Source organism: Drosophila serrata, unplaced genomic scaffold (genome assembly GCF_035046125.1).
Source record: "Drosophila serrata isolate PLE 108 unplaced genomic scaffold, ASM3504612v1 contig_272, whole genome shotgun sequence".
NCBI classification, from domain to species: domain Eukaryota; kingdom Metazoa; phylum Arthropoda; class Insecta; order Diptera; family Drosophilidae; genus Drosophila; species Drosophila serrata.
In genome coordinates, this window is record NW_028257170.1 from 1,105,685 (window position 1) to 1,120,923 (window position 15,239).

A 15,239-nucleotide genomic window follows, 5' to 3' on the forward strand; every position below is an offset into this window, starting at 1 on the left:
TAAGGACTTTTCCGTAATGCGTAATTCGTAAATTGTAATTTGGAAAATTTTGCGGTACAGTGGCTGTTGTGGCTGTGGCAGTGGATGAGTGGTGAAAAATTGAAATTGTTTCGCATTTTTGGTGTTGTAACCCACTTGCTAATTTCGAAATTAGTTTTCCAGATGCATAAAGTCAAAGAGCGTGATTCAAAACGATGGATAAAGTTGGTGCATAGATGAGAGTTTCATAAAATTCAATTTGGTTTAATTTTATTTCAGTTTGCACACAAAAAACTAGTTGAAAATGAAATTTCTGCCGAATAATTGCGTTTTCATATACATAAATATTTCTGTGTGTGTGTGAGATAGTGTTTTTTTTTTTAAATGCCGAATAAATTCTGGTAAATCTGGATTCTGGAGAGGAGGAATGGTGGCTGGTTGGTGTGGGGCACGTGTGTGTAACCATAAGACATATATCATATATATATATAGTTAGTTAAATATATATAGAGATCGATTATAATGGACATGGCACTCTTTCGGCTCGGCATGGCATTCAACAAGATTCTTTTTGGCATAGATCTCTGGCACACTCTCTATATTGTGGTTAGTCATTGAGAAAATGCAAAACGTTCATCAAATCGAAAAGGAAATATGCTAAGTTCATAGATCTCACAGGTTATTTTAGCTAATTATCAGGTTAATTATCAAGCGATGCCAACTAATAATATCAAGTGTTTGTAACAGACACAACAGATACACAGAAACGCCAAAGGCAATATAAATGACAAGATGCGTAACGCTCATATATATTTGAATTGCTGATGGATTCCACGTTGGCACAGAACTTGGTAAATAAAATTCATTTCATGTTACGCATCTTGTCAGTTATACTGTCTTTGGATATACGCTACGTAGAGATGCACGCACACAAAGGCTCCGGCTCCGTTTCCGTTTCCGTTTCCCTTACCGGTTCCGGAAATGGAAAAATAAAACCTAAATTCTGGAACTCCGACCTATTACAACTATATATGTATATGTAACATATCTAACCGAATCAATTTGGGACTTTGGATTTTAGTTATCTTTGAGATAATTTTCGTGTATAGACAAAATGAAATATCACCCGTTTAATTGTTTAATTACTAATTCAATCCAAGTACTCAACGTCCTTAGTCGTCGTCGTCGTTTTGCCTAATTACAAATGAATATTGCACTTACCTGCTAAGCAACTACTAAACAAATATAGATGCATAACTAATTTAGGGGGGGTTACGAGAAGGGGTTGTAAGTTTTGGGGGCTGGATTCTCGAGAGTGTCTGGTGCCTGGTAGGAAGGGATGGGCCAGGAAATCGACGCATAAACTCTGCTCTCCGGTTTCCGGTCTTTGTCGCTGCTGTCCGGTCTCTTATTTATTTGTGTTTATTTTATTGGTACTTATTTGTTTATGTTTATATATACTTTCCATACGCCATTTCGTTAATTGCATTTCAATTGCTTTAGTTTGCTGCATTTTAGTTTAGTTTAGTTCAATTTAGTTTAGTGCTTTGAGCTTAGAGGCTCTCGCCGCTTTAGTTTGGTTTAGTTTTTACGTTTAGTTTGTTGATTTTTCGATTATTTGCTTAGTGGATTGCGAGGGTGTGTGTGTGTGTGTGAGTGTTTGGATTATCGGTTAAATTTGATATTTGTTTTAGCTTTACTGTTACTCTTAAATGTTTCGCTGTCTGCGGTCTCCGCTTATCGCTTATCCCTCCTATTTAGTTTGCCTTTATTTTTGCATATTTTGTTGTCGAGTATTCCCGTTTTCCATTTAGTTTAACATTTATGCTGTATGTATGTATGTATATGCTGCTGTATAATATATATGTATATATATAGTATGTATATTCCATATTTACGATGTATACTTTGATTTTTGAGAGTGTTTTTCCATTTGATTCCATTGTTTTTTTTGTTTTGTTTTGATTTGTTTTTTGATTTTGCTGCTGCTGTGAAGCCCAGTGTAAACTGTGAACTGTAAACGTTTCCTTTGAAGCTTAAACTTATTTATTTACGTTATTCCGACTATGTTATTCGCTTTTTTTGGTTTTTTGGTTTGTTTAATACTTTTGCTTTGAATTCTCGTTACAACAACCTGAACATTTTTTTGGTTTGACCCCAACCACGTCGTTTGCTATTTAGTCGAGAGTTTCGAAAGGGGAAAATGATGATGATGATGATGATGTCGGGGTTATCCATGAGGAATGACGAGTAGTATCTATGGTTTTTCCTGGTTTCCCTGTCTGGCTACCTAGGTGTACATATATATATATATATAATTTGATTACCCATTTACTGAACATTGAGGTACGACTTACGATTATCATTCTCTCTGAATACATGTGTCCAACTTGTATTCTTTTTATTGTGTTTGCTGATTTAATTGGAATTTTGATTTTGCATTTCAGTTGTGAGTCTATGTGTGTAGAATGAAATGAATTTTGGAAAAACCGATGCGGAAAATGTAACATTTCATTCGATTTGACCCCATCGGACTTGTATATGCATGTATATTTGTTTATATCTATATAAAAAACCTATAAAATCATACAAAAAACCATATGCATTGTATATGCAAATTATTTGTCACAACATTATTGGTACATAGACACATCGATGCCCTCATCGCACACAACACACCACATCCTTGTGCGTGCAAATTGGCAAAATTTTCTAACTAACTAATGGTTTTTTTAGTTCTCTAGTGATTTCTTTTTTTCGATTCTACTTTTATGTAAATAACCCTCTCTTGTTAGGTATATGACATGTTAACCCACGGAGTGTCGGCACTCAACTTGTGCCAGCTCAGTTGCAGTTGCAGTCGCAGGGATCATAGATTTGCAGATCCTAGATCTGCAGATGGATAATTAAAAATCTTATTTTTTTGGGGGGAGTGGGAAGTGACACAGTTTCTTCCCTTCATTTGGCTGACGACTTTTCTTTAACTTTTCTGTATAGTTTCTGTTTCTGTTCCTGTTTGCTGACTGTCTTTTTTGCCTTTTCTCGCAGCTATATGTATATATAACATATATGTGTTTCAAGTTGAGTTTGCCATTTGTTTCTCTGTGTCTCTTAGTAGTTTGCTTGAGTGCGAGTATGAATTTCAACTTTAGTTTTAGTTGCTGCCGCTGCTGAGGCTGCTCTCTTCTGTTGTTTGCCCTCGTAATTACGGCACTTGAGTATTGTGTGTGCAACGCGGCGTATACGTAATATTTCTACTTGCCACCCCGAGGCGAGCGGAACTTCCGCCATTTTGTTTGTTAATGTGAACCAACGACTGCAGGTGTGCGTACGCAAGAGTATGGGTGTAGAGTGTTAGTGTGTGTGTGTAAGTATATGCTTGTAAATCACGGCGAAATGTTCGCGCTCAACTCGGCAGCAACTTAAATAATTAACTGGGAACTGGTAGATGGTAGATGGGAGCTGGTAGCTCTGAGAACTATACAGTGGTGGTGGTTATGCAACCCGGTTCCTTGGCCACTTTTCGTTCCTTGATTAGTTTTCGGCTGAGGCTAAAAGTGTGACTTACTTCTAACACTTACACAACGAGAGAGTACGCGAGTTTAGGTTTCCTGTTAATGCAGAGAGTGTATATATACGTTACTGTAGGCTAGGTCTTTGATTTCCATTTCAATCCCTTGTGTCTTGGAAGTTCGGTTCGATTAATTGATTACTATATAATGGTTAGCATTGTGGGTTTACGTATATCTGAGCTGAGTTTGGTTTAAAATTAGTTTGTTGAGGCATTTCGGGTTCTTGTTGTTACGGTTGCTCTTCTTTGTTATCTATTATCAGGTTTTGGGATTGGCTTTAATGGAGCTTAGACATGGATCTCGAAGTAGTCGTGGCAATCCACACATCCACCGGGCGCCTCAACGCTGGAGGTTCCCATCTCGGGCACGAATCCTATGCCGCCGGTGGCCGTCGGCTGGGCACTGACCACCACCATTCCCACTCCGCGTGGCGTCTTCTTCCGCGTGCGACTTTGCCGCACGCGGGACTTATGCTAGGAGGGTCTCTTCTGGTACAGACAGTCGATGCATGTGGTGTATTCCGGTGCCGAGGAGCTAAGCTGGTAGCCACCGGATCCCTGTGGATCATGCTGGCAGCCGCCTCCTCCTCCTCCTCCTCCTCCATATCCACCCATATCGGGGACATAGCCCATGTACTGGTGCTGTTGCTGTAGCTGCTGCTGCTGCTGCTGCTGGAGATGATGCACTGGCTGTGGAGGATGCCGGGGCAGAGGATCGTATATGGGCTGCGAGAAAGTGTTCTCCGCCGACTGCGAGCGCAATGGTCCCGAGCTGTAGACCACGTAGTTTCGTTCCGGGGACACACCATAGGTCCTGTGACCATAGGAGCTGCTTGTGGTGGTGCTATCCCGCGAGGTGGAGCGCTCCAGAGACTTGCTCAGCCTGCTCCTGGCACTAGTGCCGCCGCCACCGCCTCCATAGCGTCCTGTGGGAGCGGCGGCTACATAGTGATCACTGCACGTTTGGTTGTCATACACTGGATAGTACTGATACGTTTCCTGTGCCCCCCGTGTCCTGGTGCCCGTCTCGAAGCTACCATGGGCAGACATGCTCCGCTTCCGGCTACCGTGTGGCACATCAAGGTTGTGATCTGAGCCGTCGCGGCTATCGAAGCTGCTGCGCGGCGAGTGGCGCAGGCATGTGGCCCTGTCCGGTGACAGATGATCCACACTGCTCCTGGGCGAGATGTGCGGGGAGAGGGTCTCCACACTGCACACGTGCGAGGGTCCGCCCTTCTTCAGGCAACTCCTGTCCGGACTCTTTGACTTGGCCGGACTGGAGGGCGGCTTAAGGATGCCCGGAGCGGGGCCACTCGTATGCTTCAGTATGCCGCCACCCTCGGAGGAGCGACGTGGACTGGGAGTCCTTCTGCCGCCCGAGAGTCGATCCTGGGAGTTATCCCTCGAGGAGCACACGCTCAACCGCTTGCCCTGGTCACTCAGACTGGTGCGTGGCGACTTGATCTTGATTATCCTTACCGGGGAGCTGCCCTGGGACTTGCACCGATCCGGAGAGATGTATATCTGGCGCCTGCCACCCTTCACCTTGGTGGAACCAGGACGCTCTGGGGACTTGGCCTTGAAGATTTTGTCTACCTTCTTATCGATCACCACGATGTGTGAGGCCAGTGAGCTGGTGGCTTCCTCCTCGGTCTCATCCTCGGAGCGCTCCGAGGGTCCTGTGGTGGTGCCAGTGCTGTCCGATTCGGTGGCTGGCCGCGAACTGGGCGACTCGATGTCCACCACCACTGTCTGCTGTGTGTTCTCCACAATGGTCTGCGGTTCCGGCGACAGGCTTGAGTCATTCTGCTGCTGGTCGCCAGCCTCCTCGGTTAGATCCTGCGGATCGAAGGCCTTCTCTCGCAGGCTCTCCATGTAGGCCACGATGTCGCAGGTGCCACCATCGGCTAGGTTCTCCTGCTCGAGGTCACTCAGGTGCTTGTCCATGAACCGCACCGTGGCATCCGTTTCGGTTGGGTCACGTCGGTCGCTTCTGTCACGTCGCTGCTTATGCATCGAATCCCTGGCCTGGCCCGCCGGATGCTGGTGGACGACGGCCACCTGCTGGGAGGCGGCCAGTCGCTCCGCCTCGCTCTCAAAGATCTCGATCACCTCGATCTCCTGCTTGGGGGACTGTCGTGGGGATTGGCGCGGCGACTGACGCGGCGAAGGATGCAGACTATGGGAATGGGAATGGGACTGAGACTGAGACTGGGACTGGGACTGCATCTCCCGGGTATCGGAGGCGAACAAGCTACCACTACTGCCTAGACTTAAGTTAAAGGAGGCCGCCACCTGGGCGGCATGCGCCTCTGACTCCGACTCGAGCTCCGACTCGTCCGGTATGGGCTTACCTAGGTCCTTCATCAGCACCGGCTGGTAGCTGGCCGGCGGATGCGACGATTGTATCAAGCGCGCCTGGCTGCCGGTGCTGCCCACCGAGAGTGTCGAGGTGGTGCTATATCGAGCGGCAGAATGATTCGGATGCGGATACGAGCAGAGAATGGAGAAATTCACAGAGGGTCAAGCAATAGTCGAGCTTACTGTCGTGGCATTTGGATATCTACTGACAAACTGGATATAATGTAATGTGGGAAAAGGTAACCGACTGCATCCACTACAAATAACTTAAAAGGACTCGAAGATGTTTCAAAATCTTTAATACATAAAGTTGCACACATTAGGAAACCTTTTCAAGTGATTTTTAGTTACTGAACCTTTAAGTCTATTTAAATTTAGTTTAATATTTAATATTTTTAATATAGCAGATATTAGTTTACTTTACAACAAGTCCTGCTAGGCTTTCTAGTTAGTAAGCAAACATTAGATCCAAAAAAAAAAAAAAGAATTCTTTAAAGTTACGCTTAAAGTTGCTAAGTACCTAAGAGTTTGTCAAAGATAGTTTTAAATGCTTTTAATTATTGTTAATTCTTGTATTATTTAATGCAGCCTTTTAACTATTTATGGCATTATTCCAGTTAGTCAGCAGATAAACAAGTTTTAAGCATAGACTCTCAAGACTCACCTCAGCGTCAGGTGATTGGGCGTGCGACCCAAAGTGGCCTTGGGCCTGATTGTGCCCTGCTGCGAGTCCTCCTCGCCCTCGGACTTAGTCCCCGGATCGATACGCTCAATGTCTGAGCTATGGTGATGCAGATGCGGCTGCCGGATGGGCGGCGGCGGTGGCTCTCGAGGATGTGGATGCGGATGCCCATGGGCGTGGCCAGGCTGCACCTGCTGCACGTGCTGCTGCTGCTGCTGCTGGGGTTCTGGGGAAGAGCAAGTGATTTCTTTATGGCGGGACGAGTGATAATGCGAGGTGCGATGAAGGAAGTTGTTAGCTAGCTTTTCGACAGGATCAAGGGGCTTTTTTAAGCTGGCTTCTCTTGGACTCAACTTACCTGCCACATCGCCCACTGTCTTGCTGCGACCGCGGAAACCCGCCGGCTGCATCTGTTGGCCGTGGGTATGACCAGATGCATAGTGAACCACGCCCACACTTGGGGGTAGGTCATCCGCCTCCTGACTGCCCGACAAGTTGTCGTAATCGATGTTGCCCGCCGAGTGGCGTTGTGAGCCTGACTTCTTCTTTGGCTTGCCCAGGGTGTGTGATCCATGAACGATGGTTATCTGAAGGGAGATTGATTTATGAATATATTTTTATATTAATAAATAATCTCAGATTTTACCTGCTGCTTGGGTCGTTCCAGTGTCTGTGAGTTACCCGCATAGCCCATGCCCGGACCCATGCCCTGCGAAGAGTGTCCGGAGACGGAGCCAGAGCTGCCGCCAAAGTTCTTCATGGGAATTGACATATTCCGAACGCTCTCGCGTATGATCTGCCGTATGGTCTTGAGGAAGGCATTGCGGAAGTCGGCGGTGCTGTTGGACAGCACGTAGACCTTCTCGGAGCGGCGTTGCAGCTGGGAGCGTAGATGGATTAGCTCCCACAGGAAGTGTGAGTCCATATCCTTGGCAGAGCTGGCGCGCACCTGAACCTCAGTGACGGGAATTAGCACCTGATAGCGAATAATCTCCACCTCGTTAGTAGCATTCTTGCTCGACACGCCCTGTTAAGTATATGGAATGATAGAAAGGAATTAGATATCATTTGAATTTCGGTTTCTAGTTTGAAGTTCCCCTAACTCACCATCAACTTCTTCTTTTGGCGCAGCCGCTCCTTGCAGAGGAACACCACTGCTGACTTGAATACAAAGCACATGGCATGCAGCTCCAGTCCCTTCTTGATCTTGCCCAAAAAGTCGGAGATGTTTAGCCATTCGACGCCGCCATAGTACAAGAGATCTCCTAGAAATCGATAGATATGGTGATTGATTATACTTTACTTCTATATAAAGTAAAGAGGGGTTTCCTCACCTGGACTCAGGTCGATGGGCTGCTTGCAGGACTTTTGGTGCTGCCGGAACAGGTGATCGAAGATGGCACCATACTCCTCGTGAATGCGCTGCATCTCATTGATGTGCTCGGCCACCTTTTCCATGCCCTTGAGTGCCTCTGCAAGGGATCAGAACGGGAAGGGTTACCAGGGTGTCCAGGAAAATTGTGAATATCCATACTCACCACACAGATGGACATGCTCATCGGCCCGGGTATCGGTTAGGTTGCGCATTTGCTGCAACAGCAGGGGATACTTGAGGATGCGTTGAATCGGCTTGATCAGATACGATTCCAAAGTGCTGCTGTGCTGCTGCTTGGGATTCCGGGCTGCCAGGAACTCCTGCAGGGCGTGGTTGCCTTCGTCTAAAGGGAAATTAAGAGGAGAGAATGGTTGGTTGGTGGGGAAATGCAAATTGAGACATTTGCCAAATGATTCGATTTCAATGGACGCTCGTTCGAGTTGGTGTAATTAATTGCGACGCTGGCCCATTAGAGTAGACGGCAGGCCATGTTCCTGCTCCCCCCCGAAGGATTGTACAGCACAAGGATATGCAGTTACGGCGTGGCAACGTCGACAAGAAAATGTCATTAACTTGTTCTTATTGTCAGCCGAGTAGCAGCTTTTGATAAAGGCAAAGTCAAAGCCTGTCAGCAGCAGGAGCAGGCAACAACCAACAACACCCGCAGAGGAACAGGAACAGGAACAGGAACAGGAGCGGGAGCTGGAGATGGAGATGAAGCTCAAGCTGGAGCAGATTTACGTCTAATAGCATGTCCTTCTGGCAGCCGCCCGACAGGTCCTACCTCCTCCTGCCTCAGCCACTCCAATCCGCCCCTGGATTCTCCTGCTCTTGCACGTAACGAAGGCACTTAAGTGCACTTCTTGCTATAATTAATTATCCTTTCAACTTTTTGCATAAAATTTCATGCAACAGCCGGGCGCAACAGCCCCCATTCCGCCCTCTTCGAGTGGATGATGCTACCAGAGTTTCCAGCTCCCAGCGTGAAGGAGCAGAAGTCGGAGAAGGAGAGCCTCCTCGTTACCTTGACTACGCCACTGCAGCTCAGCTCATTGATTGCAAATATTGCGCATATATTTTTTACCTTCAACGCTTTTGATTAGCTGCAACCCTGTCCCGACCCATCCGTAGACGCATCAATCAATGTGATAAGGGTGCATGCAGGGTTGCCAGGGCTGCACAGGATGAGAGGACGTTGCCACTGCAAGGATATGTGGTAAAAAAGAATGGGAAAGGAGAAGACCACCTTCACTTCTCCCAGCTGTTTGCTCGAGTGTTTTTAAGCTGGGGACTAAGTCTAATTTAATTATGACATGTTGTCGCGCGGCAGCCTTTTATCCGGCTCACTGCAAGGCAGGCTTAGTTGGGGTTTCCCCCACTGCATCTCCTTGCTCCTTTCTCCTTGCCCCACCTCGGCTCGTGCTCTTTTCATTCTCCCCCATCTCCGGCAGAAGTTCTGGCTGGAGCTCTGGCATAGTTTTGGGTCGCCATTTGTAAGCGTGTCATAATTCTACAAGTTTAATTAACAAAAGATACTTGACAGTTGGCGCTGCTGCCTTGGCATGAATATGAATATGCTGCTGCCAGAGCACCCAGCTCGTCCCCCTTTTTGGCTGGGAGTTTGCCTTTAGTTTGCGGTTTTCCACCCGGGGGCGGGGTGTCCTCGTACTCGTCCTCGTCGTCGTCGGCATTTGCGGTTGTAATTATTCATTTAACTTGCAAATCATTTTAAAGTGAGCGAAACGCGTGAAGAAGATGGAAGGGGACGGGCGCCACCGGGGCGTGGCACAATTGAAGCGAATAGTTTGCCAATTGTTCGCTCTGTGGGTTCAGCTCGGTTCGGTTGTTTGACTTTTACAAGTTTCTTGCTCAACTCGAACTCAAATAGACTTTGACGCTTGACGCTGATTGCAATAGTTGAACCTTACACACACACATGTAGTATGTGTACAGTGCGTTGCGAAATGTTAATTCAGCATCCCGAAAAAGGAAACTTTTAATCACAACAGTATTTTGTGTGAGGGGTGAAAGACCCCTCTCAGCACTTGCAGATATATATGTATATATGTTTGTTTGGGTCAAGGATGTTTCCGTATTTACCCGTCTGCATTAATTATTGCTTTATTTACATTTCATTTCCCCACTATCTCATTTACGAAGCAAATTAATTCGTTTATGTTAATTGCATTAACTAGTCCCAGATATTTTTTGGCTTTATCTTCACGAATATTCATGAATAATATTGCGGTTAAGTTTGGGGTCCTAGATATTTTTAGCTTTTCGTTTAAGCTAATTAAGTTAAAGCAGCTACCGGTTTATGCTAGCTAACTTGAAGGTTTTTCAGTAGAAATTTACTTTAAATTAAACCAGATTTGTCACAATTTGCATAACATTTCCCATTGCTTCGGTAAAACAATGCAAATTACTATATTTCCTATTAATGGATATATTTAATGTAATTTATTTTTGTACTGAAAACGATAGCAATTTTATTTGTTGCCTCAATTGAAATATGCAAATGAGCAGCTCCTCGTCAAATGGTATATAGTATTTAATGTAATTTTTCCCGTATTTCCCTTATTTGATTTGTCTGGGGAATAGTACTGATAGAAATAGATTGGAGTACTTACTCGGATGCAGGACCTTCTGCGCCTTGCTGTGACTGGCACAGAACGAGGAGTATAGCTTGAAGTGATTGACATAATACAGAAAAGCTGAGCCAATTGCAAAGAGCACATTCTGCAGCAAGAGAGAGTGAGTTACGATTAGAAAACTTAGTGGAAATTACTCAATCTGGGACTCGAAACTCACCCTGAACTGGCCACAGTGCTCGAACTTGTTAAACTCCGGCTCTAGGTCCAAGGACTCCTCCAGATTCTGCAGGAACTGACGCTGGAATGTCACAATCTCGTGAATGTTGCCAAACAGCGCATTGATCTCGGCGTTGGAGAGGAATGTCTCGCGTTTCATGGGCTCCAGATAATGCTCCAGCAGATTGTTCAGATGCTGCGAAAAAAGGATATATCAGTGAAGCATAAAATGTAAGCAAGCGATATACTCTTAGGGACGCTGGCGAAAATGCATAAATTAAATTAAAAAATCAACGACCGTCGCCGGCCGTTGGCCGTTGGTCGCCTCGCACTCCCACCGATTTTGGCCACAACAATTCCCGGCGGAGTTGGCCAGCAGTTATGCTTGGTTGGTGGAAACTTTTTAGTTTTGTGCCAGTTGGCGAAAAACATGAAACAAAAAGGAGTGCACAAATACTGTAGCATAGCCACAGGCGCGCGCTTTCATTTGGAACAATACTTCCGGCAGTCATGGGGCAATGGGCGCTCTGCGATGGGCGTGGTCGCAGTCCGCGGTCGGCAGATAAGACCCAGAGCCTTCGCCGTTGCCGCAGCGGCGCTTTACATAATTTCTAAATTATAATAATTATTTGTATGCTTCCTGGCCGGGACCCAGACCACACCAGACCAGACCAGGCCGTGAGCAAAACCAGACTTGGAGCTGGCTTAAAGCAAACAGTCGTGGCAAGGAGAATCGACAGAATGAGAAACAGAAGCAGAAACAGAAGCGTAGCGACACAGTTAAAGGATTAAAATTTGCATTTTTAATTGCAAGGCGGACTTTATGCCGCCCCGCTCTAATGAACACAAGTCAGTGGTCGATGCTGGGATTTGCGTTAAAGTTGGGTCTGGCTACACTGAATGGAAAAATGTCAGCCTGGGCATACTATTCATTAGTGATTATCATAGCAGGATTACCAAATGGTAATTCAAGAGATTGTCTTGTTTTAATGATTTAATCTTTATAAAAATTGTTTATTTTTATCAAAGTACTTTAATTATTCTAATATAATAAATTATTTAATCAAAAGTTTGAAAGTTCAGGGAACTCTTTTCCAAAATGTATAAAACTTTTGTGTTTCCTGAAACTTTTAGGACTTGCGTTAAAGTTTAATCTCCCTTATTTCCCGTATTATAATTTATACTATATATTTTTTTAAAACTGTACACTCACCTTAACGTAGGTGCGTTCCGTATCCACCAGCTCCATGACAACTTTGCGCAGCTTCTCCGCATCGGTCAGTTGTCGCGATGGGGTCAATGCCGTGGTTGACACCGATGAGGTGACCGAGCCGGTGGGGCTCGATTTGCGTGTTTCCTGGGGTGAACGACAAAATCCGGTAACCTTAACACAGGTTCACAGGTCAGGTTCAAGTTGTTGTTGTTGTTGTAACAGTTGTGTTGTGTGGTTGTTGTTGTAGTTGTAGTTGTTGTTGTTGTTGTATTGGTGTGTTGATTGTTGCATGATGAGGAGTTATTTCGTGACGACGAAAGGATCAAAAACCCAAAAGAAAGAAGAACAGAACGAAAAGAGATGCGAGCGCGTGAAAAGGAGAACACACATACACAAATAAATGGCAATAAACAAAAATGAAGTTAGCCATGACAGAGATAGATACAGAATAGCGATAGTTTATAACACCACAGATGGGGTTTAGGGGTTGGATTTCGTGAATTAAGGGGTACTAAAAAAGGGGGTACTGGAGGGGTTTTTTTTTTTTTTTTATGTTGCAGCAACCCGCGACCCGCGGCCACTTTAAGGATACACCGAGACAGCTGCGGTTCTAAATGACTGTCACGTCCTTGTCCAAGTTTACCAGCCAAAGTGTTTGTGGGTCTCAATCCCAGTACCGAAACCCAACACCCCAATCCCCTGCTTCATACCCTTCACCATTCCCGATCCCCGGGAAGTAACTATCTGACATCCGAGGGATACGAACACCCATCCACTCGGGTCCGGGTCCTTGTGTGTGCGGTTACAAGCACATTTGGCACTGACAGTTGACGCTTGACGGTTGACATACACAGAGCTTACAAACGTGTGTACGATGTGTGTGTAACATACATCCCCATACACACCCTACACTCCCATATTACGACAACCCCCTAGTTTTGCATTAAGACGTAGTGCTGGAAGCGGGCCTCCTCCTTGAGCCATCTCTTGACTTTTCTCCTATTTACTCAGCTCTTTTGAGCCCCAACCTACACCTACTGTTTCGTTCCTCTTACTTGTACTTCTTACTGGCATTGGCGTTAAAAAAATGCTGTGGGAAAAAGTGTTAAATGGAGCATTCCTGATAAATTGACTGAGCACGAGAGCAGCAGCAAATGAATTTGCATTGTAAATGCCTAAACAAATAGAACGCTAACCTCGAAAGAGGTCTTGAACTTGAAGTCAGATACAGGGAATGAAATGCTTGAGAAAGGCAGAAATTGCTTAGATTAGAATACAAAACAGGGTTAAGACTAAAAGTGCACAGAAAGAAGCGCCTGCTTTATAAGTAAAAATTAATAAAATCAATAAAAATATATTTTGAATGTATTTTTGAGCTTTCTTTTATTATTATAGAATTTCCTTTTTTAAGTTTTATAAAAATCTGAATACTAAATGATGTAACTGCCAGAGAAACGGTTGTTAAATGTAGAGCATCAGTAAGTATCTTTCAACCATAAGTAACTATGATAAGTAATTAACTATTAGCAGTAATTAACTCTGAGCAGTAAGTAACTCTGAACAGTAAGTTTCTATGACCAGTAAGAAACTCTGAACAGTAAGTAGCTATGAGCAGGAAGTAACTCTGAACACTAATTATCTTTGACAAGTAAATAGCTATGATCAGTAAGTATCTATGACCAGTAAGTATGTATGCTCAGTTACTAACTTTGAACACTGATAAACAATGACTTGCAACTTTTGTAACACAACACATATCTAAGACTTGGCTGGCAGCTGTCACTTCGTTCCGGCGACGATAGAACCAGTTGGGAATCATATGCACATATGTGCGAGATGTTTTTTGGAACAAAGATCAAGCTTTTTGAATGAAACTATGTAGTTATTCTTCTATATAATTTTACTAGTATATAAGTCGGAGCATGGCAAATCGGTGGATTATATATACATATATATAGCTGCCATAGGAACGATTGGACAATTTTTAGAAAAAAAATTATTTCAGTTTCTGACAGATTTTCATCAAATTTTATATATAGCCATTGTATGATAATCTAGAAATTTGTGTTAAATTTTATGAAAATCTGACTACTATATCCTATAGCTACCATACAAACGATCGTTGAAAATAGAGTAAAATGCAAAACGGTTAATGAAATAAAAGCAGGCATTACCTTATTGTTTTTCAACATAAAAATAAATAATAATATGGCATTAATTCCTACAAACTTGGGCGTGCCGAAAAAGACATATATACCAATTCTGCTGCATATGAGCAAGACTCAAATACTCGTTAAACAAATCTATTCTTTATGTTAAAATATAACTATAAAAGAAACCTTCTAATACATAGCTATGCTAAGTAAATGACACATTTTGGGATCAGGTATATCCATCAACCCCATTTTATCCTCTCTGTGTTAAGACTGAGTTATCGCTTTGGATTTTGTGGCACTTAATCTTTGCTGCAAGGTCCGTTTGTCACGCTGCCATCACTATAGCTCCCTCTCATTTACAACCCCCTCTCTTCCTTTCCCTTTTCCATGCCCTGTCTCTTTCTTCGTCTCTGTCTCTGTCTCTTTCTACGTCTCTTACCCCGTTTGCAATTGCAGTTGTCATTGTTCTGTTGCTGTGCACTGCAGCGTCTGTTTTCGTTGTTGCTGTTGCATTGGCATTGTGGAGACATTTCACTTTTATGCAGCTGCACTTTGTGTATTGTATTGTGATGCCCTCTCTTGTAGCTTGGTCTCCCTCTGATATAGCGGTCTCTTTCTAGCTGGCACCCCTCTCTTTCTCTTGCAGCAGCAGCAGCAGCAGCTTGTTCATGTCTACTTTTAACTGTTTTATTGTTCTGCATTTTTGCGCTGCTCTCCTGATTTGCATAAGCGACGCCGACCCAAAAGCCAACAGGCGCAGACGGGATAAGAGGGGGCCCAGGCAGGTGGAGCAGGTGAATGGGGGGGAGGAGGAGCACCTGGTGGCGACCAGGTGAGACAGATGCACCTGGTGGCAGCTTGTGGCGCTGAGTGCCCACATTGTTGTTTGCCGCTGGCCTGGCCCAAAGATGAGAAATTTGAAAATGTCTTGAAACTGGCGCGCGGTTCGTCCTCGTCCTCGGCTATGTCCTCGTCCACTTCCACGTCTACGTCTACGTCCTGTGTGAAATGTCAACTTGAATTAAAAGGATTCCTTATGTAAGACAACACCCTGCAACCCGGCAACCCGGCAACCTTCTGCGACTCCCTCGC

The 15,239-nt window shown here is 44.6% G+C and overlaps 1 protein-coding gene across 38 annotated transcripts in view; it reads right to left on the bottom strand.

Annotated features, from left to right (window-relative positions):
• Positions 1–15,239, bottom strand: part of sif (guanine nucleotide exchange factor still life) — a 97,938-nt gene that overhangs the window by 4,080 nt on the left and 78,619 nt on the right. For 10 of the 38 annotated variants that reach the window (XM_086833895.1, XM_086833893.1, XM_086833906.1 and 7 more), the window contains 10 exons: positions 11,992–12,162; positions 10,780–10,974; positions 10,599–10,707; positions 8,132–8,311; positions 7,928–8,065; positions 7,701–7,858; positions 7,240–7,620; positions 6,952–7,180; positions 6,576–6,840; positions 5,905–6,008 (listed from right to left, as the gene is read on the bottom strand). In XM_086833895.1, the coding sequence (XP_086690021.1) occupies positions 5,905–6,008; positions 6,576–6,840; positions 6,952–7,180; positions 7,240–7,620; positions 7,701–7,858; positions 7,928–8,065; positions 8,132–8,311; positions 10,599–10,707; positions 10,780–10,974; positions 11,992–12,162 (1,930 nt within the window). Of the gene's footprint in view, positions 1–237; positions 6,009–6,575; positions 6,841–6,951; positions 7,181–7,239; positions 7,621–7,700; positions 7,859–7,927; positions 8,066–8,131; positions 8,312–10,598; positions 10,708–10,779; positions 10,975–11,991; positions 12,163–15,239 lie in introns of those variants that run through there. The other 28 variants (XM_086833879.1, XM_086833878.1, XM_086833875.1 and 25 more) reach the window with 9 other exon arrangements.